Genomic DNA, 23,725 nt, shown 5'->3' with positions numbered 1-23,725 from the left:
TTCCTTTTCAAATCATGCCGGAAGATGCTTAGAAATTGGTTTTAGTAAACTGAGGGAAAAAACAGGGAAAAGGCAACCTTGAAATGAATTGTGGAGAAACAAAACAATACAAAATGATACTTTGCACCTGCAAGACTGTGTGCCCTTGGAAAAAAAAAGAAATGAAGAAATAATTGTGACTTTCACAAATCTCAGGCTAAGGAGGTGCTAAGCAGCTTCAAAGTAATGATCCATGGACTATTACATTTCTGCCAGTTGGCTAAAATATAATTCAAGGGTATGATCATGTGATTGCACGTGTATATAATTGAATACATCAAGTTACTGTTGGCTTTCTTCAGAATCAGCTTATCTGTCATGAATATGAGACTAGTATGCAGCTATAACACTAGAAAAAAGTACCATAAGAAACAACTTAGTGTTACCACACAGCTTTTTGTGTTCTTACTGATTTCAAACATGGAACAGGCTATTTGTCATATATAAATAAGTGGCAGTGAGATGAAGGCAATTCTGTTGGAGATCTAAAACCAATTCTGCTCAGTTCTATAAAACTTCTTTTACCAGAACTTTCATACTTTTTAGGTCTTAGATAAACATACAAAGTCTAAAAATCTAAATTTAGCCTTGATGAGTAAAACCAGCATAGAGCATAGGTATCTGCCTTTACATGCTTGCTTTAAGCTAAGTCATTGCCTTTCTAAATCTGAGAACACACTTGGAGTTCAAAACAGCTCCTGTGATAATCTTGGGCTTCCTTGCAGCATTCAGATGTGTGGGAATGTAGGAGCAGAGCACCAGCACACCTGTTTGCTAACAGATTTCCAAAGAGCTTGACCTTAGCATTCTCCGGAGTCTTTAATTTTAAGATTAAATGAGGTTTCTTCTGTATGTGGAATCTGAGATACAATAATTGTTCAAGGATACTCAGTGTACGTGACAGCTGACTTGTTTTTAGCTTTCTGAAATATGGGTGGTGGGGTGGTTTTGTTTGGGAGGCGTGGGCTTGGTTTTTTTGTTTGTTTGTTGTGTTGGGTTTTTTTTAGCAAGTAGAATTCAGATTCTTCTCTGACTTCGTTCAGTAAGAGGATATAACCAAATGTGGAGAACCCTTCTGTTTGAATAGCTATGTGTTTTCTGTAAAAATCATGCAGCCTAAACAAGGGTTAAACTTGTCAAGGGAAGCTGTGCCAGTTGTGATTTTTCTTTTGGGTTAGATTGGTAATTCTTTTAAAACAATGCACTTTTTTTCTAAGAAGATTGGGGGGTGGAAACACCCCAAACAACCCAAGGAGAAATAACCAAAAAAACATTTTTAATAGCAAATGATAGCAAATGATACAGGCTTTTAATGATCAGATCCCTCCACCTAGTTTTACAGATGATGGTAGATGTCACAGAGCTCATGGCTAACAAGGTCCTCAAATACTTTTGCAAAATAATGTATTGTTTTCCTTCTTCAGGCAAGAATATCAGGTTGATGCACTGGAGTTAATAATGATCAAAAGGGAAGAAACTCTTCTGTTCCCAGCCTTTAAAGGCACCCGGGCTTACAAACTTAAGTGCCAAGTGCCCTGTTATGTGTTTGCTCCCCATTTTCATGGCAATACTAACTAATGCATAATAAGCCTTCTGGAACAAAAGCAGAGTATAAGATGCTTCTGGGAAGTTGTTCTAACCTGTAATGTCACCATGTGTGCTCTGGGAGTGATTTTGGGAGTAAGAGGAGACTTAGTTATCAAACCATCTACAAGGAAATGTAGCTCTTATTCACAGAACATTTGGCTATATATGTGTAAAAATATACCGTTGTAATGTTACCAAAATTCTCTTTAAGCATTTTCCTCATCGACCATGCCTGGACTTACCGTGTCGAACATGCCCGTCAGCAGCTGCTTCACGTACCCGGCTTACTGCATAGAATGACAAATCTCATGGGAATCGACTTTCACGGAGAGATCCCAGATGAGGGCAGTATTGAGCAAGTGTTGCAGGAAATGTGGAAATACAATCAGACCTACCAGCTTTCTCAAGGGGTAAGTATCTAAAGCCTAATTAGGATGCTAAAAAGTTCTGAGCAATCCTGAGTGAAGACATTTCGATATATGGCTGTTAATATTTTCAATACAAAAAAGGCCCTTTACAGGTATTTCAGAATAAACTTCTACTTAGAAGGAGAGCAAATGTCACGTAGGGCTAAAATGCACAGTGGCTTGCTACCAGCTTTCTGATGAGAACTTTGAGGGTTTTTTTATAGAGAGGGGAAGAGTCTGCTGCAAAAGAAGGGAGCTAGAAGATGGAAGATCTGCTTGTATGTTATGTCAGTTTTTTCTGCTCAAACTTTCTCATAGTGAAGGAAAGAACCTCTCATGAATCAACTGTCTCACATAAAAGTGTGTGTCTGCTCACAGTTTTCCTCACCTGTGTAGAGTGCTTTACATATCGGGGATATATCTACACTGTCAGATAACTTAACTTCCTGGTTTGTATTTGGCAACTGATTGGCTGTACTATGTAAATATTAGCTCACCCTCAGGTGAGAACCAACTAGCTTCGAGATGGAGCCTAAGTTTCTTGGCATAGCTTACTCCAAGGACTGCTACTTTTAGGTAGTGTGGATAAGACCACACCACGTTTGGTCCCTCTGGCCTACGTAGTCCTTCAGCACTGTACCAGCAGGTTTTGAGTCTTCAAACACCCTCAAGTGCATGTGTGCCATTTATGAGGGAATACAACCCTCAGAGTTCAGTTAGAAACTTTTATAGGGGCTGCAATGTACCTCTTAGGCTATTGTGAGTATTTTGGATTAAAGAGAAGACAGGCAAATTCTTCAGGCCAAGCCCTGTGCAGAATGGGCAGGGCTAACTCTGAGCAGTGTGAACACGACCAACCTGCAGCTCTTAACTCAGGGGCTTGAGGTTGTTCCCTGGGGTGGACACCTTTATCAATTAAGGTATCAGCTTAGCTCACAGCAGTATCAGACCTGAAAAATCCCTGAAAAAGGGATTAGTTGTGACTGCTTTCTTTTTTTCTTAGTGTTTTTGGTTTGGGTTTTTTTCCTTAAATAAAAGGGAGATCTGAACAGTATCTCTCCATCTTCCTATCCTATGTCCTTGTTTCCCATCTTCTTGTCATGAATGGCTTTTGAGTCAGGTGGAATTATTTGTTTTACCACTTGAAAAGTGCTTTCCTGGAAGACAGTTAATTCAACTTGTAGCTGAATTTGTCTTCTATTCCCCTTTCTGGCCTTGGGCTGCTTGAATATCTTAAGCCTAATCTCTATGCCTCCATTTCTGCATCTGTAAAAGGGTGACAGTAGTGCTAGCCAGCAATTTAAGGTTTATTTATTCATTTAGCATTTTATCATGACCAGTGTTGCAGGAAGGGATAGTTTGGTGATGCAGCCTCAACACTCTTAGAGCCAGCTCTTGTTGCAGGGGCAGTTCTGGTCTCGTTTACTCTTAAGCTGTAAACTTCCAGCTCGTCCTTGTAGTGAACTGGTTCTGATAGAAACTGCAGGAAAACTAACCCTACCAAAAAAACCAAACAGCATTCTGCTGGTTTAGCTCCCTGAACTGGCTAGTTTGGTAGAGGGGAAGCAGGTCTGGTAAGCAATAGCAGTAGCATAACAAAGAGGATGGGACTGTGCAGTTGAGATGGAAACAGGCTGTTCCCAGCAGTGGCTGGATGCTAGGCTGGCTTAGCCTCAGAGTTGTAGGGATGGAAGTGTTACTCTGTACCTAGCACCTGCTCACAATCTTGGCTAGAGTAGGAAACAGAGAAATGGTGTAGGGGGTGCTGCCAGGGCCTTCTGTCTTGCAGTGCTTTTCTACCAGTTGATATGTGCAGGTTGTCTTGCTCTTTAATTGTACAGACTGCAGAGGAGAAGGTTCCTGTCTGGTACATTATGGATGAATTTGGATCACGCATTCAGCATTCAGATCAGCCTAGTTTTGCAACAGCGCCTCTGTTTTATATGCCTCAACAAATTGCTTATACTGTTCTCTGGCCTTTGAGAGACCTTGAAACTGGTGGTAAGTGTGTGTCTGAGTATATATATATATTTTCTTTAAGCTCACAATAGAAGACAGGCCATATTCTTACAAATCATTGAGCACTTCACAGTAGAACAAATATTTTAAGACCAAAATGATGGCATACTTGTAATGCTATCAAATTTAAAAGTTCTCTGCCTGATAATTCTGTAATTTATGAGGCCTTTATCAGTCCAAAAATGTTGCTGAAGTTTTATTGATAGAGAACTTAAATCTTGCATCACTGTCTTAGTGAAACTACTGATTCAGTCATCTGAGAGTTTAATAAAATTTCCTTAAAAGTCTGTTTGTAGCTTTGAGTCAGAAATTCAAGTACTGGAAGTTGGGAAATGCCAGGCCAAAGATTTACTCCTGTAATCTTGGTTGGGGGCCACCTTATGCCCCCATCATGTGGAGGAGATAAGTGTCCAACTCTCTTGACTAATAGTTTCAGACTAATTTTTGCATCCTAAACAATATGCTTTTTAATGTAGTTCTTTAATTATCTATGATTTTACATTTAAATAACAGAAGTTGTGGTGTCAACTGTTCAACTGTCATATATGTGATATGCCATGAGGAAGATTTTCAGTGGAGAATGAAAGGCAGTTTTGAGCGTTTCTCCTTGTTTTGCTGCAGATGAAGTGACTCGTGATTATGCTTATGGGGAAACAGATCGCTTGATCAGGAAGTGTGTTTTGTTACCATGGGTGCCTACTGAAGTGTTGGATGTCAACTGTTTTACACCAGAGCCATCAGATGAGCATTACCAGGTATAACATTGCAAGAATTCTGATTTTGCTGCTTCTTAGGCTTAAAGATTGATTCAGAGTATAGCTATTAAATTAAAAAAAATTATTTCAAAGAAAGCATGGTGAGAGAAGAAATCTCGCATATAATAATTAACTGTTTAAAAACTGAAGCAACACAAATGAGTTCTAATATGTTACTGCAGTATTGTGTAACTTTTTTTATAAGCATGCTACAATGTACTTCATATGGAGGTACCCATCGCCCAGTTAGATATTTGATACATTGTCTAATAGGCTTACCAATTGGATTTATTATGGTAGCACTTCTGGTTGGTCTTGAATTACAGAAATATTTTAGGAGTGGTTATGTTTTTCAGCCTGGCTACTCATTTAATGTCATGGTTTAGAACCATTAAATGTCGGAGCAGAGACATCTTTAATTTGATAGCACTGTTACAAAGTACTTGTCTGTTTTGTTTTGAGCTCTCCTTTCTACTAAGGTTTGTGATATTTTAAGGATGTGAAATGTTTGGAATCTCCTTTTCAAGAGTGAAGTCTGCATGAGATTCCTTTTTAAGAAAAATGAAGAAACTTCATGCCTATGAGGATGCTGTAGTTGCCACTAATAGCAATCAAAATGCAGCTTTGAAGATGAATTTGTACCCCAACTATCTGTTTCTTATGGTAGAGAATAGGCAGAAACTGCTGGATCCAGATTGTTATTAACAATATCTAGTCAGAAATGAAGTTAACCCGCTTCTGTGAAGTAAAGGTATACACTCAGAATAGCTGGGCTGTCTTGTAACCTAAGTCAGATTGGTTGGTTGGGATTTTGCATTTTTGGAAGAGGTATAGATGTACTTTGCATTTACAGATGAGGAACAACAATGCACCCACAGTTTATGTCTTACAGGTGTTCTCTTGTCAAAAGTGCCTGGATCTCAGATAAGGCAATTTTTTGCATGTGTTTTAATTCTGTTTTGGGATTATCAGGTTAACTTAAAGAACTGTGTGGCAAATGGGCAAACAGTATCCTCCTTTACTACCCCACCTTAAAAACATCTTCTCAAAATACCCTTTTTTTTTCTTTACTGTGTCTCTGCCACTCAGCTATTGAGAAGAGGTGACAGCAAAATATCAGTGCTAGAACCAACCAACAGAGCTTTCTTTTACTCTAGAATGTTTAGCTGTAGATTAAAGTCTTAACTGGTGACCGACCAGTGAAGAATAGCTTAGGGCATAGCACATCCTTAAACACCAAAAGGGAGATAGCTAGAAAGAGATACCATGTTGCTGACACTTCTAAATTCCCCTCTTTTCACATAAGCAGAGCTGTGTACTGAAAAAAGTACAGTCAACTTCAGAGATCTGTTTAAAGCATTAATATGTGAGCCAGCAGTTTTGCAGGGAAATAAAATTGTGTGAAAATGCTTCTAAATGTTTATGCAAGTCATACTGTTTCAAAATTGTTTGCTGCTATCACTATACAATTTCTGCAACTGCTTTACTACTATGTGCAAATAATCATTTGTTGTTAAATGGGCTGTGTTGTTGGTTTTTACTGTAGCTAAGGATGTTATATTTCTTATTCTAATTTTCCTTTAAATAAACCTGAAGGCTTCAGTGTTCTATTTAAAAGCATCACAGAGCTGTTGCAGCAACATTGTTGCTTAACTTTTACCTGTTTTTTGTTCTGTTACCTGATTTTGGTCTCCAACACAGACCGCAAAGGCTGTAACTTAAATGGTACTATGGGTAATGATTGGGCAATGATTGCAGAAACCGGTGTCAGGGGAGGTAGCTTCTAATGAAGTGTCTGGGATGGAAGAAGTATCCCTTAGAGGGGCTAGAGTAGTTGATGTTCTGCAGCAGCTCCCTGCATTCAAGTTGAGAAAAGACAGTAATGAATCCTCTGGTACTGTTCTGAGAATTGTAGTCTTCTCTTAAAAGTACAGGCGCCCTTCCTATTTTTAGGTGACTGCAGGAATTATTTTGTATTTGTACTGTGCAGTCTATTTTAGAAGGTGATGTCTGACATCTTTGATTGCGTTTGTGGTTTTGTTTATGCTTTCCAATTATGTATGATTGTATTCCTTATAACAGCCTTAAAGAGGTATGTCTATGGCTGGACAGACATTTCACTACTGCAACTTGTGAGGACAGCCTGCAGCAGCTGGAACTGTTGTGGAACAGCAGCTACTTTGTTTTCTCAAGATGCACTTCTCCCATCCCAAGAGTTTCTGTGAGCTACTTCCTTTGGCAGGGTATCAGCAACGATCCAAATGTATATTTCCTTTTATCAGTCAGAGGTGTTGTAAAAGATGGAGTAAGATTTTTCAAGCATGTTTACTGCTGAAGACTGCAAAAAGCCTTTTGCTCATTTTTACAGGAGCAGAATTAGGTTCCAGCCTCCTGTAATGTTTTTAGTTATCTGTAATAAAACATCATGGCTAAATGGTCAATCTTCCATTTTGTTGGAAATACAGTAACTTTGTCTTTTATTGCATATGATCATCTGTGATTTGATATTTTGTTTAATGCTTAGGAGAAACAGGAATTTCTCAGGGTGCTTTGACAGTGTTGATAAGCTCTGGTCTTGAAGCCATGTTTCTTGTTCCTTTTTTACTAATAGCCTCTTACTTCTGATTCCCTTCTGCCTCTGCTCTTGTACTGATTTTTTTTTTTTTTTCTGAGCAGCGTATTACACAATATAATATATTTCTCAAAATGCAGCTTTGGTGGAATTCAGTTGTGCTGAAGACAACGGACCAATGAGACATGCAGATGGACTGTCACTTTTACGGTGACTACAAATGCACCTGTATACATGTATTTAAATACTTACATGGAGATAAGGAATTGTAGAAGATTATCTGTAAAGATTTACAATTTCAGAAAATTTCAACAGGCTATTGCTAATAAAACACTTGGATGAACATTGAGTCATACAGAATACTTTACCTGTAGCTTCTCCGTAAAGATTATGTTGTTTTTCAATCACTTCTTTTATAAACCTGATTATGCACACTTTGAAACTCAGTTTGGTCTAAGCTGCTGTTCATATCCACTGAATATTGTGGAATTTGACCTAAGGCTGCTCACTTATTCTGCCTAGTATTAACTTTTTGTGGGACTTTTTTGTTTGTTTTTTAGGCTATTTTAGCAGAAAACAAGGAAAAACTGCCTATAGCGATAAACCCACCAGTTTATGACAAAGACAAAGTTTTCAAGTACGTATTGGCAAACAAAATGCTTTCTTACCAAGGTTAAGATTAATAATTGCGATGTGCTGAGGCTGAACAGCATTTTCCAGCCTTGAACAATAGAGGCAAGTTGAAGGTGTGTTTATATGTAGCCATTTGCTTAAGATTCTAACTTGCTAGTTTTTCTTGTCGGACTCTTCAGAGTAAATGGATTGTCATGGAATTTCTAAAAATAAATTTAGATTTTTTTTTTAAATAAGTGCCACCTTCTGGGTGAAAGAAAAGTTGCATAATGTTGTAACGCTGTTTTCACTAAGTAGCATAACTAAAGTATACAAGAAAGACTAAAGACTTCCTGCATTATAGTTTGTACGTCCATAAGGTGTACACGTGCTTCTCTGTGCTGGGTGAATATAACACTCTTCCCTTCTTGAGATGAGATTGCCAAACGGGAATCTTGTCAAAACCTGGGATGTTTTAAATTAGATATGTGCCTTACTACAAAAATGGAGTGTATGGTGTGAAACTATTTCAGAAGAAAGCTGGAAGAACATTGCAAAGATAAGGGATTTTTGTGAGCAAAAAGTGGTGCTGCATGGCTAGACTGCCTTATTACTAGTTTTAGTCCAGAAAAACATACTATTACATAGCATGTGCTGCGAGTTGCACTATAGGATGTTTGGAGTCTGACACTAGGATCTGAATTCTTGTTTGCAATATTTTACTTAAGCATGAGGTTAGGCTAAAACATTTTGGGTAGGTATACTCACACCCCAGCTTCTTGTGTTGAGGGGACTTGTTATTCACTAGATCAACTTTACTTGAGAAGAACTACTGAAAATCAAAGTCACTTTGAGTTGAGAGGCATTTGTTAACTTGCTCAGTGATAGTCTAGATTTCATTATGCAGTTGAAATCTCTGGTTACAAGACTCTGAGGGTAAGCTAAAGCTATTTTTTTTTATCCAGTGTATTTGCCTCTATTTCACATAAGGGAGTCAAAGGTAGATGCATTCTAATAGAGATGGAAAGAAACACTGAGGATGTTGGGAAATGTCGACTTATTTTTCACTGCTACCTCTTTATTTTGCATCTCATATTTCAGATGAATGGCATTCATATCAGGGTGGGAAGGAGGAGGGAAAACACATGCTAAATCCTTCCTACTCTGCTTCTAAGGAATGTCATCAACACCCTGGCTATGTACTCCTAAGGGTTTTCCTCTCTTCTTTATCCAGTTCTTGTCTGGAGAGGAGAAAAGAGAGCAGCTTGCCCTCCAGAGGCCAAGATGTTCTGAATTTCATCTACTAAAGTTCCTTCAGGAGCCAGGGTAACATCTCAGAATCCAGATGACTTAGTGAGAGCTGCAGTCTTCCAGTGCTCTCGGCCTCTTTCAAAGCTTTAAAGGTTTTAAGGCTGCCACCATTGACAGGCAGATGGGAATGTGTGAAGCTGAGTAGATGTAGCCTGTTAACGTGTATGCTCTGCCTTGGGTATTGCCACTGGTTTAGGGGATTCAGAAGAAATTAAATGTATGAGGTTGCAAAGTTTAGAACCTGAGACATTCTTGGTCATCTTGTTTCCAAGTAGAGCTAAGATAAAGAGAAGATGAAATCAATGTTTAACCTGAATCCTGAGAAGCAGGCAAGCAAGTACATGTAGTTTGATATAGCAAAATTATAGGTTCAAGTAGGTCTTGTAGCATTAATAGTAACTGCTGCCCTAGGGAGATTGTTCTATCCAGCTGTGCTGATTGCTGGCTTGAAAAAAAGGTGGATAAAAGAACTAAATGTTTCAAAGACAAAATTCATATGAAAAGACATTCTAGTTTGTGTTGAGCTTGATTATCTCTTTTTCTCTTGATCTTCTCTTTCATGCTTCTCTTCAGCTACATCAGTCATTTTTTAAAGATGCCCAAAGAGCTGTTATGAGACAGCAACTCTGTTTTGACCGATTTTTGTCAGCTCTGTGCTTTGGGAGTTGATTCTCATAACTGCTTCTTAGGTTTAAATGCTTTGAGTAAATTAAGTAACATCTAACATGTTTTATCTTATTTGCACAATTTGCACAATTCCACTGAATAATATCTTCTTTAATCCAAGACTTTATAGCATCCCTACTAGGAATTCTGTATGACAAGATTTAAAAAAAAAAAAAAAAAATCATTCAGGAAGTATAGTTAGCTGACTTCATTAGTTCAGCGTGTCATTGATATTGGAATGAAAGGTCCAAAATTGGTTGGCTAATACCACAGTATTGCAGTGTAGAAGTTCTGTCATCTGTGAAACCCAGAACAGGACTTGGTGCATTTCTTATCTGTCTGTATTTTTATGTACATATGTGGATGTGTATTATCAGAGTAGACATTGGAATATGTACCAACTTATTTAACTAAACACAAGGGAATACCATAGAAGATCCTATGTGCTCCTCAGATAATGACAAAGGAATTGCCCAGTAGTTGTAAGGTGCCTGCCGTTATAGTTTGTGTTCTTCAGTGCAGAGGTCTGATTTTTTTTCAAATGTATGCATTAATACTGGATATACTAAAGTACCTAAGGGAATCTGACTGCTAAACTCAGTGATAGATGTTGGCAGTGAAATACATTAATTTTATATAGTGTTTCTATGAAATCTTCATTCTTGAAATTAAATCATCTGCCTTCCCTGAACCTTTGACTGTCCCAAGATTTTTATAGTAAAAGGATTGTGTGTAGAATGGATGGAGTAACTTAAACTTGGAACAAGTAGAATGGCCTTATTTCCCCTCTAATCTTAACTTCCATCAGCTTATTTCAGTGGTCTTCCTGCACTTAGCAAAGATAAGATTGAGCCCCCCTGTTTCTTTTGTGCTGCATTTTTGTGTTTTCTATAAGCAAGTCTTAAAATACATAATCCAGAGTGCTCTGGCACATTAATTTCTTAGCAAGACTTCAGCATTAAGAAAGTAAGCTTTTTATTGTTAATGTGAGTAGGAGCTCTGTGAAATCTTGTCTATAGCTGTAAGCGACTAGAAAAAAAAAAAAAGGTCTAATAGTCTTTGATATCTATATGTTATAGAAGATACCACTATCTTCGGTACATCTATAAAGGCAGCTCAGTGTTGTAGTGGGAAATTTTTGAAAGAGAAGTATTCCTTTGTTAGGAAGGGGTTTCTTAGTTTTTAGTACTTAACTGGGGGAAAAAGAGTACCAGAATCTTTCTTTAAGCCTGCTGTTCGGAGTAAGTGAATGCAAGTCACTACTTGTATTTCTGTGTGGTGTAGAGCTTATGTAGAGTATTTAAGTGAATTAACACTAGGGGAAATGGATTTTTGGATGTGCAAGAGGAGGTGACCCATCTCTCAGTTGAATGCCTGATTTGTGTAAAGAATAATCCTGCTCTTCAGCTAAGAAAAGTAGCTGGTGCCCAGCCAGCAGTGGGAGTTTATTACTAAATTATTTATTTGGAAATATGGAATAAAAAGGGGGTGGAGGGGAGGGAACCTCTGACTGATTAAATGATGTCTAGGGAATGGTGTGGAATAAGATTTATTGGAGTTACCAGATGCTGCTAGGCTCTCCAGGTGTTCTTCCATGCTGTGTAAGGCCAAATGCCTTGGCCTCAGGCCTTTGTTACAGCAGCATTTTTAATATCATTGCCTCTTTCTGACTGGAGTAAGGGAGTTTGCCACAAGGGTTATGTTTTTGTTTGGCCTTAAGCACTGATTAATCCGTTTTAACACCTTAGATTATAGTTCAGCCTCATTGTTACCCCAGTTGGAAGAACTGTTGTGAGAACCATCAGTTGATGAACCAGAGATTTCAAAGGTATTTGCTGTAACTGCAACTGGAGGGGAGGGAAACCTTACTCTTATGACTCTCAGAGATCCCCTACTGAGTTACTTCTACCAATTTCAGTAAAAACCTTTTTTTTTTTGAACTTTACCTGTAAGTGCATGCAAGGTCTCTGGTAGTTCATATGCAAAGGAGTCCTATCTGTGACTCTTCATAGCTCTAGCGTAACACTAATTTTGAACCAAGGTTTCACTTCTGTCCTGGGGAAAGCAACTGTAACTGGACTGTTTTTGCAGATAACTAACCAAGTGGTTGTACAGCTTTAGCCCAACTATAACTGTAGCTGTACTCTAAATATGTAACATTATGCAAGTTTTATCCAACCACATTGTTTTTCAGAATGAGTGTACCAAACTCTACACTTGACTATGTTACTTTTGCCCTTTTTCCTGAGCTGGAAACCAGATACTGCTCACGTATTCTGGAGCAGAAGCCAGGAATCCTGAAAGCCAGCATTCCAGCACTCTGCCATGAAAAAATTGTGCAATATGTTGGCAAAATATTTCCATACCATGCTAAAGGGGCTTAATCACAAGAATGAAAAAAAAAAAAAACCAAACCAAAACTATTGCTGCTCCCATTTATTGAGTGGATTTAATAACCAGTATAGATCCAATGTGTAGATGTGATGGTGCTCTTGCTACTAAGACCTATTAGCTAGGTTTACGCAGGACTAGTGTCTTTGTGGAATAATAACTTGTATTGTAGGGTGTAAGTGCCTGATCTGGGACTGTATGAGCAACTTACTCTAGTATTTGTGCTACATGTGTTCCTACATGCATATTTGTGTGATGTCGGATGCTTCAAGACTTTGCTACAGCATTATAAGGCCTTTTATCTTCAGGTCACCACTTTGATTTCCTTTTGCTTCAGCAAGGACTAAAAGTTGCTCCAAACCACAACACTTCTATATGAAATGGGTTTGGCAGAACTTGTACTGGATCCACTACATCAAATTTGGTATTGTACTTTCCCCTAATGTGCAGACTTACAAGGTGAAGCCACATGTTGCAGAAAGAAATGCTAGTGGGGTTGTATGAAGATACTGTGGTCTGTTGCAACAATGGGGAAAGATCAGTGACTTCTTTCAACAGGGATGCTAGGCTGACTCTTCATCTACAGTGAAGTCGCCTCTCTTAGTCTTAGAGTCCAGCATAAATAGTATAACCACCGTATGTCACATGTGGAGTTATGCAAAACATCTTGCATCCTTTTCTTTTTAAAGAATATATTTCCCTCTGTGACTGGGCTATTTTTACAGTTCATCATTTCAGAGAAGTCTCTCTCAGGGGAATATATCTTCCAATTGGTTAGTAGCAGAGGAGGAGAGGAAAGTTACACAACTGATAAGAATAGGTCTGGAGAGGAGGAAGAATATAGTGGTTTCTCGTGGAAAAAATTAGCTGTTGCTTAGTCTGTTTAAATGTCCCCTTACCATGAGAACTGTTTTCTATGTCAGTCTTGCTTTTTGAGTCATCATGCTGAATTCCTAATTAAGTGACCTCACTTCAAGCTGTAAAATCATCAAAATAACCTATATTGCTATCTGCTTATTTTAGCGTGTCAGATAGCCAAGTCACTGGTTTTATTTGAGAGGGGAATTTCCGAAGATATGTCACATCTTGCCTCATTCTTTGTTACATTCTGTAATGTGTATCAGGTTTGGGTTGGGTTTTGGTGTGGTTTTTTAATGGGGCTGGGTGGGGGTTTGTATTAAACCTCAAAGTTGTGTATACTTCCTGTGCATATGTGACGTACATACTTTCATATGTTTTGATTGTTTGGAAATGTCTCTATGTATGTGAAATTCTGAACAAATGAAAATAGTCTTCTGAAGCTACCGAGTTAAACTGACAAGATTTCCTATTAATTTCTCATGGATGACAGCAGGTTGATTTTTAGAGCTCTTCCAGCAATGAAGGCGTTTACAAGGTCTCTCATTCAGGGATTTCTCATGTAGAATAGTGAATTCATGTTACTGCTTCTCTCTCAGGGACTTAGTCATTGTCTTCTGAATTGCTATTTTTGTTTAGTTGTAGGAGCTAAACTATCTTTGAGATTTCTGTCTCAAAATACAGTATTTTTAATCTGTCCCATTTCGATTTAAAATGTTTCTGTGGATTAAGAAGAGATAGTCACAGATGGTGTGTATTCGTAAAGCATAATGCTTGTAGAAAACCAAGCTTAAAACTTTTTTCTGTTCAAGCAGGAGTTGACCAGTTTCAGAAACCAAACTGACATTTTTCTTCATATGCCTTTTTCTTCTTCTAGGGTTTTCACAGACATTCAGCAAGTCCTCAACAACCTGACACATCCCCGTTTTGTATTCACAGACAACGAGGGAAAAGCAGACATCCTCTACAACTTCTCACACTTCAAAGATTATAGGTTGCAATTGTTCCCCTGATAATACAAATTCTTTATTTGCTATAAAAACTGTTCCCAATGGCCTTCCCAACCTTCCTCCTTCACCCAACAACTTATCTATTTTGTAGGAAGCTAAGTGAGGAAAGGCCTGAGGTAATGCTGAATCAATTCCCATGTGAGAACCTTCTGACTGTCAAAGACTGCCTGGCATCCATTTCTAGACGAGCTGGAGGACCAGATGGGCCAAGATGGTTGCCTCGTACTTTTAACCTCCAAACAGAATTGCCTCAGTTCATCAGCTACTTTCAGCAACGTGACAGAAGGTGGCTTGTGTTTCTACTTCCTTATGTTTTGTGCTTTCTTGATTCCACATTCCTCAAAGACCAGTAGCCTTCGTTTTGGGCTTGACAGCTGTTACGCTACCATGAGTTTGCTCTTGCTGTGCTTATGTTCAAGTGAATTTTGCCTGGAAAGTGTGAGCTTTTTAGGTATTTTCTTTAATGTAAGAATAGTTAAGCAATGCATTTTGAAACACAGAAACTTCACCATCATTTGAATACAGATTTGAAGGCTGTTGCTTTTTGTCTAGTCAAGATCTTACCTCTTATATTTAATAGATATACAAAGGATCAAAATGCGTTTGCAACAAATGTTTTGGGTTTTTTTTTCCAGGGGACCAGTAGCAGTTGTTCTTGCACTTAAACCAGAGTGGAAGATGTTTAGAGTTAATGTACTTGGGTTCTGTAAGATTGTGAAAGTAAAATTGAGTTTTAGTGTTAGCCTAAAGCAGTTCTGGAGTTTTAGGGTTTTAAATCCACACTCTTTCTACTGCTGCAGCTGCCTCAGAGTGGATGGAAACTAAGATTTTCGTTTGGTGAGAGAGCGAGCATTGCATACTGCTAGTGGAATAGCTTCTTATGCCCAGCATGGAGTATTCTGATTGAAAGGTTGCTTCTTTGGTGATGCTTGCTTATGGTGCCACCTGCCAGGAGTTTCATTTGGCTGTTCTTTGCTCTACACATTCTGTTATTGACTGGCATGACCAGGAGAGAGTGCTCATTCATGTATCCCTAGCGTGTGGTGTTTTAATTCCTTTTTAATATCAAGGATTGACAGTGAATGCAATATGTATGTAGGGAGTGGAAAGGAAGGGATAGGAATTTTCAAATAAATAACAGACCCTCTTAAGTTAACATGGCTAACTTCAGCTCAGTTTATGCTGTCTGTCTTGAAGCTCAAGAATTTTCTGAGGATGCTTTAATAGATCGAGGGAAGGAAGGCATCAAGAGTCACCCTGCCCTTAATCAGAAAGATACGTTGAAAGACCAGCATTTTGCCTATTGTCCTCAAGGATAGTTCAAAGAATTTGCCCCTTGAGGTGACTAGGTACTAAAAAGTGAGAAGATGTTGGTGTGCTTTCATTTTGTTGCAAAATGAACCATTGAGATATTGTGTGATTTCTTCCCAAGGGGATGAGTTATGGTTTCATTTAATGTGAATGATTTGGAGGTGTTATTAGGGAATCAACTTGGAAAATTGCACGATACCCTGCCAGAATGTTCTCAGGCTCCTGGCAGAATGATTTCCACACCATGACTTGTGCATGTTCCTGATGATGCTGTCCTGTTGATGGGTTGTTTTCCCCTTTTGAAGGAGTCAGATGCAGAAGAAAAAAATAAACAGTGAGAGCATGCTAGGCCCTAACTGAAAAGATCAGTGAAAGCTAGCACTGCCTTTTCTCCCCTTTACGCCTAAGGCCTGCCACTCCCAGCCGTCAGTCAAAAGTCCTTACTTCTTGCACTGTAGCCCACAAGTTTATAAAGTATTTATTCAGGGGAGTACATAGATCAGTTCAAGTGGATGTTCAGACAGATGAATGAGGTGGATACTTACAGGTGTTGGCTTCTCTCCCTCCCTCCCTCCCTCTCTCTCTCAGAGGAGAAGACAACCACTGGATATGCAAACCGTGGAACTTGGCCAGAAGTCTGGATACCCACATCACCAACAGTCTTAACAATATCATCAGGCATAGGGAAAGCAGCCCAAAGGTTAGAGAGCATGGTTTTGAATGTGATTTAAAGGGGAGAGATGAAAATACTGCTTCATAAAAGGACGTCTAAAAATACAAAGAAGGAAATTAATTTTCTTCAAAATTCATACGCTGCCCAGAAGCGTACGGTTTCAATCATTCAGAATTGATTCAGATTCAAATCAGTCTCTGTTTGTTGCAGTGATGAACTCAGAGCCTGGTGTTTTCTTACTTAAAAAATAAAACTTGCCCTGACAGTAATGAATACTCCAGTGTGGTGCTGCTTTAACGCTAATCCTCAGACTGGCAGATGAACACACATTAGCTATAGTTAGCGCTGGTCATAAATTTTGGAACATTATTGCTTCTGTCCCCTGGTTGATCGTTATTGCTGATCCACAGCTCTGCTCAGTGGCACAAAGTGCTGTCTTTGCCAACAATAAATGAATCATGGAGCTCTTTTATAGGGAGTGTGCAATATGCGGTCATACCTCAGTGTCACTTCAGCTTTATTTCTGTTGATATGTGGACTGCATATATTTTCTGGAATGCAGAAATGCACAAAGAATTGCTTCACATTTCTAGTTCTAAACAACAATGTCACCAAAATTATAAATAAAATTAATTTTGTGATTTTTTTTTTTTTTTTAATGAGTACATTCTGGCTTCCCACTTTCCCCACCCAGATGTCAGAATTTGATAAAAGGTACCTATTTGCATAACAACATTGCGTATTTGTGCACATTTCTGAAGAAAAACTGAAATGCATGCAAGGATACCTTAAATCATCGAGATCCATTGACACTTTGTTTTCATTTCAGTTGAATTATATTTACTGTGAGTGTTTTTGCTTTGTTGTAGGTAGTGTGCAAATATATTGAGAATCCAGTCTTGTTTCACCGAGAAGATGTGGGGATGGTTAAATTTGACATCCGTTATGTTGTATTGCTGCGGTCCGTAAAACCACTCAAGCTGTATATCTATGATGTATTTTGGCTGCGCTTTTCAAATCGGTAATTACGTTCCCCTCGTTAGTGTAGAGTGGCTTAGAATTATATCTGGTAACTTGGAAACTAAGGAGTTGTTTTATTCTTTAGGGCATTTTCACTTGATGACTTGGATGACTACGAGAAGCATTTCACAGTCATGAATTATGCTCCCGGTGTAACATTAAAACAGGTAAGCAAACAGTCCAAAACACTCCCTCACCTTTCTGTCAAATATTTTCCTAGACTCTTTCCCCTCTTCCCCCCTAATCATACATGATTATGTAAGATGATACAAACCTACATCCTGAATATAACCCACACTGATAGAGACCAGTAAAAAAATGATTAAAATGGCAGCTAATCATTGTCGAAGACTTTAGTGTGATCTTTTATAACAAGAAATGCTGTAACAAGGAAGGTGTTCAGGAACTGTCTAATGCCCCAGTTCTCTACCTGGGTTTGTATGACTGGCAAAAAATATTTCATGTTCCATTCTCTTGTCATCTGATTGCTCAGTCATTCCCAACCAAAACAGTCTTTGATGTTGCTAAACTGTTTTAGGTACACTGTGAAGAATTTATTCCTCTGTTTGAAAAACAATATCCTGAATATCCTTGGGCAACAGTACAAGTAAGTCAGCAATTTATCTTTCTCATGTAAATGTTAATGTATCTTTTTTTTTTTTTTACTCGGCAAACTAGCTTTTCCAAACGTGTTGGGTTGTTTGGGTTTTTTTCTTATAGGACATACTTCGTGTGTATCAGTTCCACAAAGGGCGTCAAACATTAACCTTTACTTTAGAAGCATTTCTTAACTTAGCGTAATTCCTCCTCAAACATTTTGTTGCTAGCATTTGAGAATTTTATTTCATGATTATGCTATGAGAATGCTTTATATTTGACTTAGTAATAAAGCCAGTCCTGACTACTCTCAGGATCCTGGGACCAGGATCTTTTTTCTTGCGAGTTCCATCTTTTTTGCAGAAGGTTGCCAATAATCTAAGCCCATGGTTGTGAAAGATTTGGTATTTCATGCAAAAAGGCAGGGAAATCCAGAATATAAAGTGTGCTAATCACTACAGGTGTTGCTCATATGACTGTGGAAAAGTTGTTTTCAAAGCCTTCACTACTCTTCAGCAGAATATTAACTCTGATTCTGAAAAGCTGAACCACTGAGATATTCAGGCTCTTGCTTCCTTTGTTCCAAATGGCTTCACAAGATAAGGAGGTGTCAGAACAAGTAGGAAACTAAAGTAAATAGGAGATTACAGTATATAGTAATCTCAGTGGAATGGCATCACAGGTTTTGATTTATCTTTTTTAAGCAGAGCTGTCAGTCTAAAGATCTCCTTGTACACTTTCAGGTTAGCTTGCTGTGCAGTGCACTGGAGCTCACTCACAATACAAGGATGTGCACAGCTGTGCCCAGGTGGCTTATAGAAATAAGGACTGCCCCTGCTCCAGGTGTAATATGCTTGAAGTGTTATGCTGCCAGATTGGATGGTGCAGAGGCTGCATTTGTATACTGTGGCATATTTAAAAGAAAACAAGTTAGGCTGGTCTTCTCTCTTTTCCTAAAGAGCCCTCCTCCACCAACGTAGTATCTCTGAGCTAGTAAGTTAGAAACCCTGTTTGCCTTTGAGTCTGCAATGCAGAATTTCCAGCTGCTGACCCAGCTTCTCTGTGTTAGCGAGCTGGCCAGAGCCCTGTCCCTGGTCATTGCATTGATGACTTTTCACAAGGAAACAGCTCCAAATACTATAGTTCCATAAAATATGCAGGAAGGCAGATGAGGGCCACCTTATTGATTTTTACTTTTTTTTGCCTGTAGTTCATGCTTGAAAGAAAAAGCTGAATGTGAAGATGTGGTTCAGAAACATGCAAAAAACTTAATTGTTGCGCTCTTCTGTATTTATCAGGAGCTAGAAGATGCAGAATGAACGGTAGCTGAATATTTATACGTGCATATGTTTTCAAAAGTGAATAAATTACCCAACTGTGGGTTGATTTCCATAAATTAATTTACATCAGTTTTAAGTAGAACCTCATATCCAATCAGTGATTCTCAGAGTATGACAGGTTTTGCAGCATTAGGTTTAAAATAGTCTGGAAGAGACTACAAGGAGTGAAAAGAGAGATGTCAAAATATGTGCTGTAGGTTACCCAAAGTAGTACTGTGTGCAGAATAGGAAGTATTACACCATCTTTTCATTTGCAGAACAAATGGTTCACTGCATTATAAACTCAATGCTAAAATTCACACCTGTATGTTCTTTCTATTTCACTTTCACACTGGATATCTGACTGTTTCTCAAAATACAAACATAGTATGTTCTTAAAATCTCCATGTCCCCACTACCCTTTTTAGAGGGGTGTTAAGTGGGTAGAAGATTTTTCATTGCAGAACAACACAAAACAAAGCAAAATACAACTTAATAGGCAGGGAAGAGTTAGAACTTCACAGTTGTACTGCTGGCGTTCACAGAACTCACCTGGATTTTCTTTTCCCTTTCCTCTACACATAAGTGCAATACTCTACATAATGCCTGAGAAGGGGGTTAATTCTAATATTAAATGCCCTATTTTCAGGATTTCTGTAGTACTGATTTGGTCCCCAGAAGAAGTCCATGGATATTGCTGGGTACTCGGCACTGTCACTGTGTTGTCTTTAGGTATCAATGTGCATTTTGAAGCTGATACTGTGCAGAGTTTCATCAGTTGGCTAGTGTAATTTATACAAACTCTTTAAAAAGCTGTATGAGTGAAGTGATTAAAAATACGTTTATTGCTTTTATGGAACCTCACTTCTCATTCAGAGACCTTTTTCTCTTACTAGGCAAATATTTTTAAGGCATTTGCTGAATTGTTCCAAGTTGCTTCAGCTAAACCTGCACCTCTTGGCATCTGCGACTATCCGTCATCAAGAGCAATATATGCCGTTGACTTGATGCTTAAATGGGACACCAGCAGAGATGGTGAGAAGCTCATTTCTTTGAATGTTGAATTCTTTATATTTGTGGACATTTTCAGAAATTTATTTCTTCTGTCTGAACTCTTACTGTTTTTCAAGCAGTGTGAGCTGTGTGCTCTTTGCCTTCCACTGACATCAAAGCATATCTGGAGTTGCAGATCTGTGGGGTTAGCATCTGCCATGCTGGTTAACAGGAATGATGGGGGAGCTGTTAACTGTGCTTGACTGAGTCCTTGCTTCTCTTGTGTCCCTGCTGCTGCTGTTCTCTGTTTTAAAAACAAACAAACAAAAATGCAGACCACCACAAGCATTAAAAAAACCCAACTGTACAGCAGTCTAGTCACTCTGACAGCAGCAAGTTTTCTTTACCATTTATGGTGAGAGAATGTCTGAAATACCTGTCTCTCTATTAAAGCCTTAAAGAGACACCTTACTATCTGTGGCTTCCAGGCTTGGACCAGTGTCTTCAATGCACAGTTACTTACTAAAGCAGGGAAGGGACCACATTCATCACTTCAGTGCTGTTGATGTCCTCAGGACTGTCACTCAGTTGTTGCCAAGTCTCTGCAAGAACACATAGGTGAGGGTGCTTCATGTTAGTGCCACAGCATGGCTAACTACCTGGAGCCTTTCTTCCAGCCAGTTGTGGAGGACTGGTAACAAAATTTGCCAAACAGGGTGAATTCTTTATTATCTCACCAGGAGGCTCAAAAATGTTCTGTAAGCATGCCCAACCCAGACACGTGTCTCTTGTAGGTAGAAATGCAGCAGAGGCACCAAACCAAAAAGGACTGCCAGGGGAGTATTAAACAGAACTGAGTGTACTCTTGTGCCATTGTGGTCCCTGGAACACAGGAGAAATTAATTGCCTGTGCCCACGTTTGCTGGAGGAGTGATTAGATGTTGTATATGTTGGGTGGGTGCCCCTAGCCCCCTGCTGCAGTGGCTGATTCTGTAAATATTGAATAACTTTGATGGAGGGAAATGATTGGGAAACAGGAGGTGTAGAATTGAGCCTTTACTGTTCAGATCAGGTGGAGCAAGGGTTTGAATTTGGGTGTGCTTACATCCATGTTGAATGCTCTTTCACCTGTCCCAGAGTTGTCTTGAATGGGAGAGGCAAAGCAACTCACTAATATTAGTAGCTTGAGGAAGACTATTGCAGTAAAAGGACCAGCCTCATGTTACAGCCCCGGCTGAACATGAGCTGCATGGGTGCCTAGGCTTTTGAAGATGTGGGTGTGGGTACGAAAGTCACAGCTGTGATGCTGTAGGCAGCCTGTGGACAAACAGATTAGTTGCTTCTGTGCAGAGCAGAGTATGGTTTAACTATGCATCAGAAGCCTGTACCCTCACTTACAATCTCAACACCAGAAAGGAAATAAATTCCTTGGTTTCTGTTTGCACAGAATGCATTTGACTCTGAACTGTACTGATTAAGTTTTAAGAGAAAATTAAACCTCCTGACTTCCTTCTAGGAGTGAGATGAAGTGGCAGGTGGGAGTGTCTGGAGAATAAAGGAACAGGACTGCTAGAACTAGAAAGGTAGATATCCAAGAGCTTTAAGAAAGGAAGGTTTGTGCTGAAAAGTGAAAGGAGAAGCAGAGTTTTCTGGAAGATGTTTCAGACTGTCAAGCAAGACAGCTGTATTGGGGAGATCCTATTGAATTACAGCAAATTCTCCTTCTAAATGAGTCATTGAATTAGCACTGTGATTACAGAATCTGTTGGATAATTGTCTTCTGGATAATGATGGTAGAACAGACCTCTGTCCCTCCAAAAAAACCAAACCCACTGAAATAAAAACACTGTACTGGCTTGCCAGCTTGGGTCATAAGATGGCTTTTTCCAGTCATTTTCTATAATCTCTGGCTTGAAGACAGGTAGTGATTCAGGATCTCTATAGAGCCTTGTATTAAGAGGCAATGTTTGTGTTCTCCTTTACAGGGAAAAGAATTATGCAGCCTCAGATCCTGGAGGTGAACTTTAATCCTGACTGTGATAGAGCCTGCAAATACCACCCTACCTTTTTTAATGATGTCTTCAGCACCCTGTTTCTGGATGAAACGGACAGCTGCCATGTGACATGCATTGTCTAGCCACAGGAGGCTTGACTCTATTATTTCCTTCCCAGATATGCTTAACAGCAAGATTTATATTTCAGTTCTATGAGCTGCTGATGCAACTATTTTCCTATACTGGTAACCCAGGAAAAAAAAATTCATATCAGAAGAATATGCATATACTATATACTGTATTGATAATCATTTTGTCTGCATTTTCCTTGTCTTGCTTAGTTCTATAAATCATCAGTTTGTGTTGACCAAATGTCTTGTTTATTGAATATGGGAGACCTCAAAATAGGACAGTAACTGGAGCAATTGACTTGTTTTTCAGGTAGCCTGATTGCTTGCTTGCTGGGAAACATTGCACAAGTTCCTCATGTCAACATTAAAACTATAATTTACTGAATCATATTGGAGTTTGTATATCTCTTTCTTAATCTTTCCCTCTTATTCAAAGATCTAAAATGTCTGATGGGAAAATAATATGGTATTTCAGTGCAATGAACTACTAGGGTAGTGAGAGTAACGATTTGGTGGCTCTTCTCATTTTTCTTGTTTAAAAAAAGGCAAACAAAACCCACAACATTTAGGAACCCTCTACTGCTGGCTGTCATCCTTAGCCTGCCCCTTAAAGAAACTAGAGTTTTTCAGAAGTGGTCAGGCAGGAATTGAGAAGGATGCAATGTCTAGCGCAGCACAGGAAAGCAGGAGCAGCCTGAAGGAATGAAAAGGATCTGGGAAACTCTGCCAGAAGCCCAAACAATCTTTGGACTTCAAAGTTTAGGGCTTAAGATAGAGGTATTTGAGAGTGGGGTGTCAGTTTGAAATTTCTTATTCCTAATCTCTTGTCCCTTCTCACATCAGGGTAACTGGCTGAAACTTAGCAATTTTAGGCTCTATTTATGTTGCTTTGTATGCATGTACAAGTTGCAAAAATTCTGCTGTCTGTCATGAAGTATACATTATGTGGGTAGTATTTTTTTAAGCTAGTTGCAGCAATCAGGATCTGTTTGAGAGCGAAGTACACTTACAAAATTCTGTAAGTGTTCTAAACCTTGCTTCAAGCTTTGCAAATATGCAAAATTATCTCTCATAATTGGGAAGGCATAGGGATATTTTAGACTATATCAGGCTGGTCTGCAGAAACCTACTTCTTCCCACTGACTAGGACATAGGCTGGAGAAATAAACCATCTGTGTCTTATGAAAATTCAGTCACTGCACAGGTGGGGCAGAAGGGAGAGCTGGTTTGCACAGCCAGAAGTGGTGCTGACAGCTGTATCAGTCTCCTCAGGAGTCAGAACTCTTTTGGACTCCTTGCTTAAATCTGATTAAAGAAACATGGTGAAGTGCTTAACATAGATGGTGTGACTTCTTCTGATGCAGGGAAAGTTTGTCTCTACAGAATATAGTAACGGGTGCTCAAGACTGGACATAAGGGGACATGCAGTGCTGCTCAGTGGATGTATTTGTGACTTGTAG

General features: G+C 39.0%; 1 protein-coding gene across 1 annotated transcript in view; it reads left to right on the top strand.

Annotated features, from left to right (window-relative positions):
• Positions 1-22,647, top strand: part of TTLL12 (tubulin tyrosine ligase-like family, member 12) — a 29,643-nt gene extending 6,996 nt beyond the window's left edge. Inside the window, exons 3-14 of the mRNA XM_010563585.1 lie at positions 1,838-2,036; positions 3,875-4,034; positions 4,674-4,807; positions 7,940-8,016; positions 14,095-14,211; positions 14,319-14,513; positions 16,127-16,238; positions 17,081-17,232; positions 17,317-17,398; positions 17,770-17,838; positions 20,044-20,182; positions 22,126-22,647. Coding sequence (XP_010561887.1) covers positions 1,838-2,036; positions 3,875-4,034; positions 4,674-4,807; positions 7,940-8,016; positions 14,095-14,211; positions 14,319-14,513; positions 16,127-16,238; positions 17,081-17,232; positions 17,317-17,398; positions 17,770-17,838; positions 20,044-20,182; positions 22,126-22,277 — 1,588 coding nt within the window. The 3' untranslated portion in view covers positions 22,278-22,647. The remainder of the gene's footprint in view (positions 1-1,837; positions 2,037-3,874; positions 4,035-4,673; positions 4,808-7,939; positions 8,017-14,094; positions 14,212-14,318; positions 14,514-16,126; positions 16,239-17,080; positions 17,233-17,316; positions 17,399-17,769; positions 17,839-20,043; positions 20,183-22,125) is intronic.
• Positions 22,648-23,725: the final 1,078 nt, after the last annotated feature.

Source organism: Haliaeetus leucocephalus, unplaced genomic scaffold (genome assembly GCF_000737465.1).
Source record: "Haliaeetus leucocephalus isolate CR32 unplaced genomic scaffold, Haliaeetus_leucocephalus-4.0 Scaffold170, whole genome shotgun sequence".
Classification (NCBI taxonomy): Eukaryota; Metazoa; Chordata; class Aves; order Accipitriformes; family Accipitridae; genus Haliaeetus; species Haliaeetus leucocephalus.
This window is presented reverse-complemented; position numbering and strand designations above follow the sequence as displayed.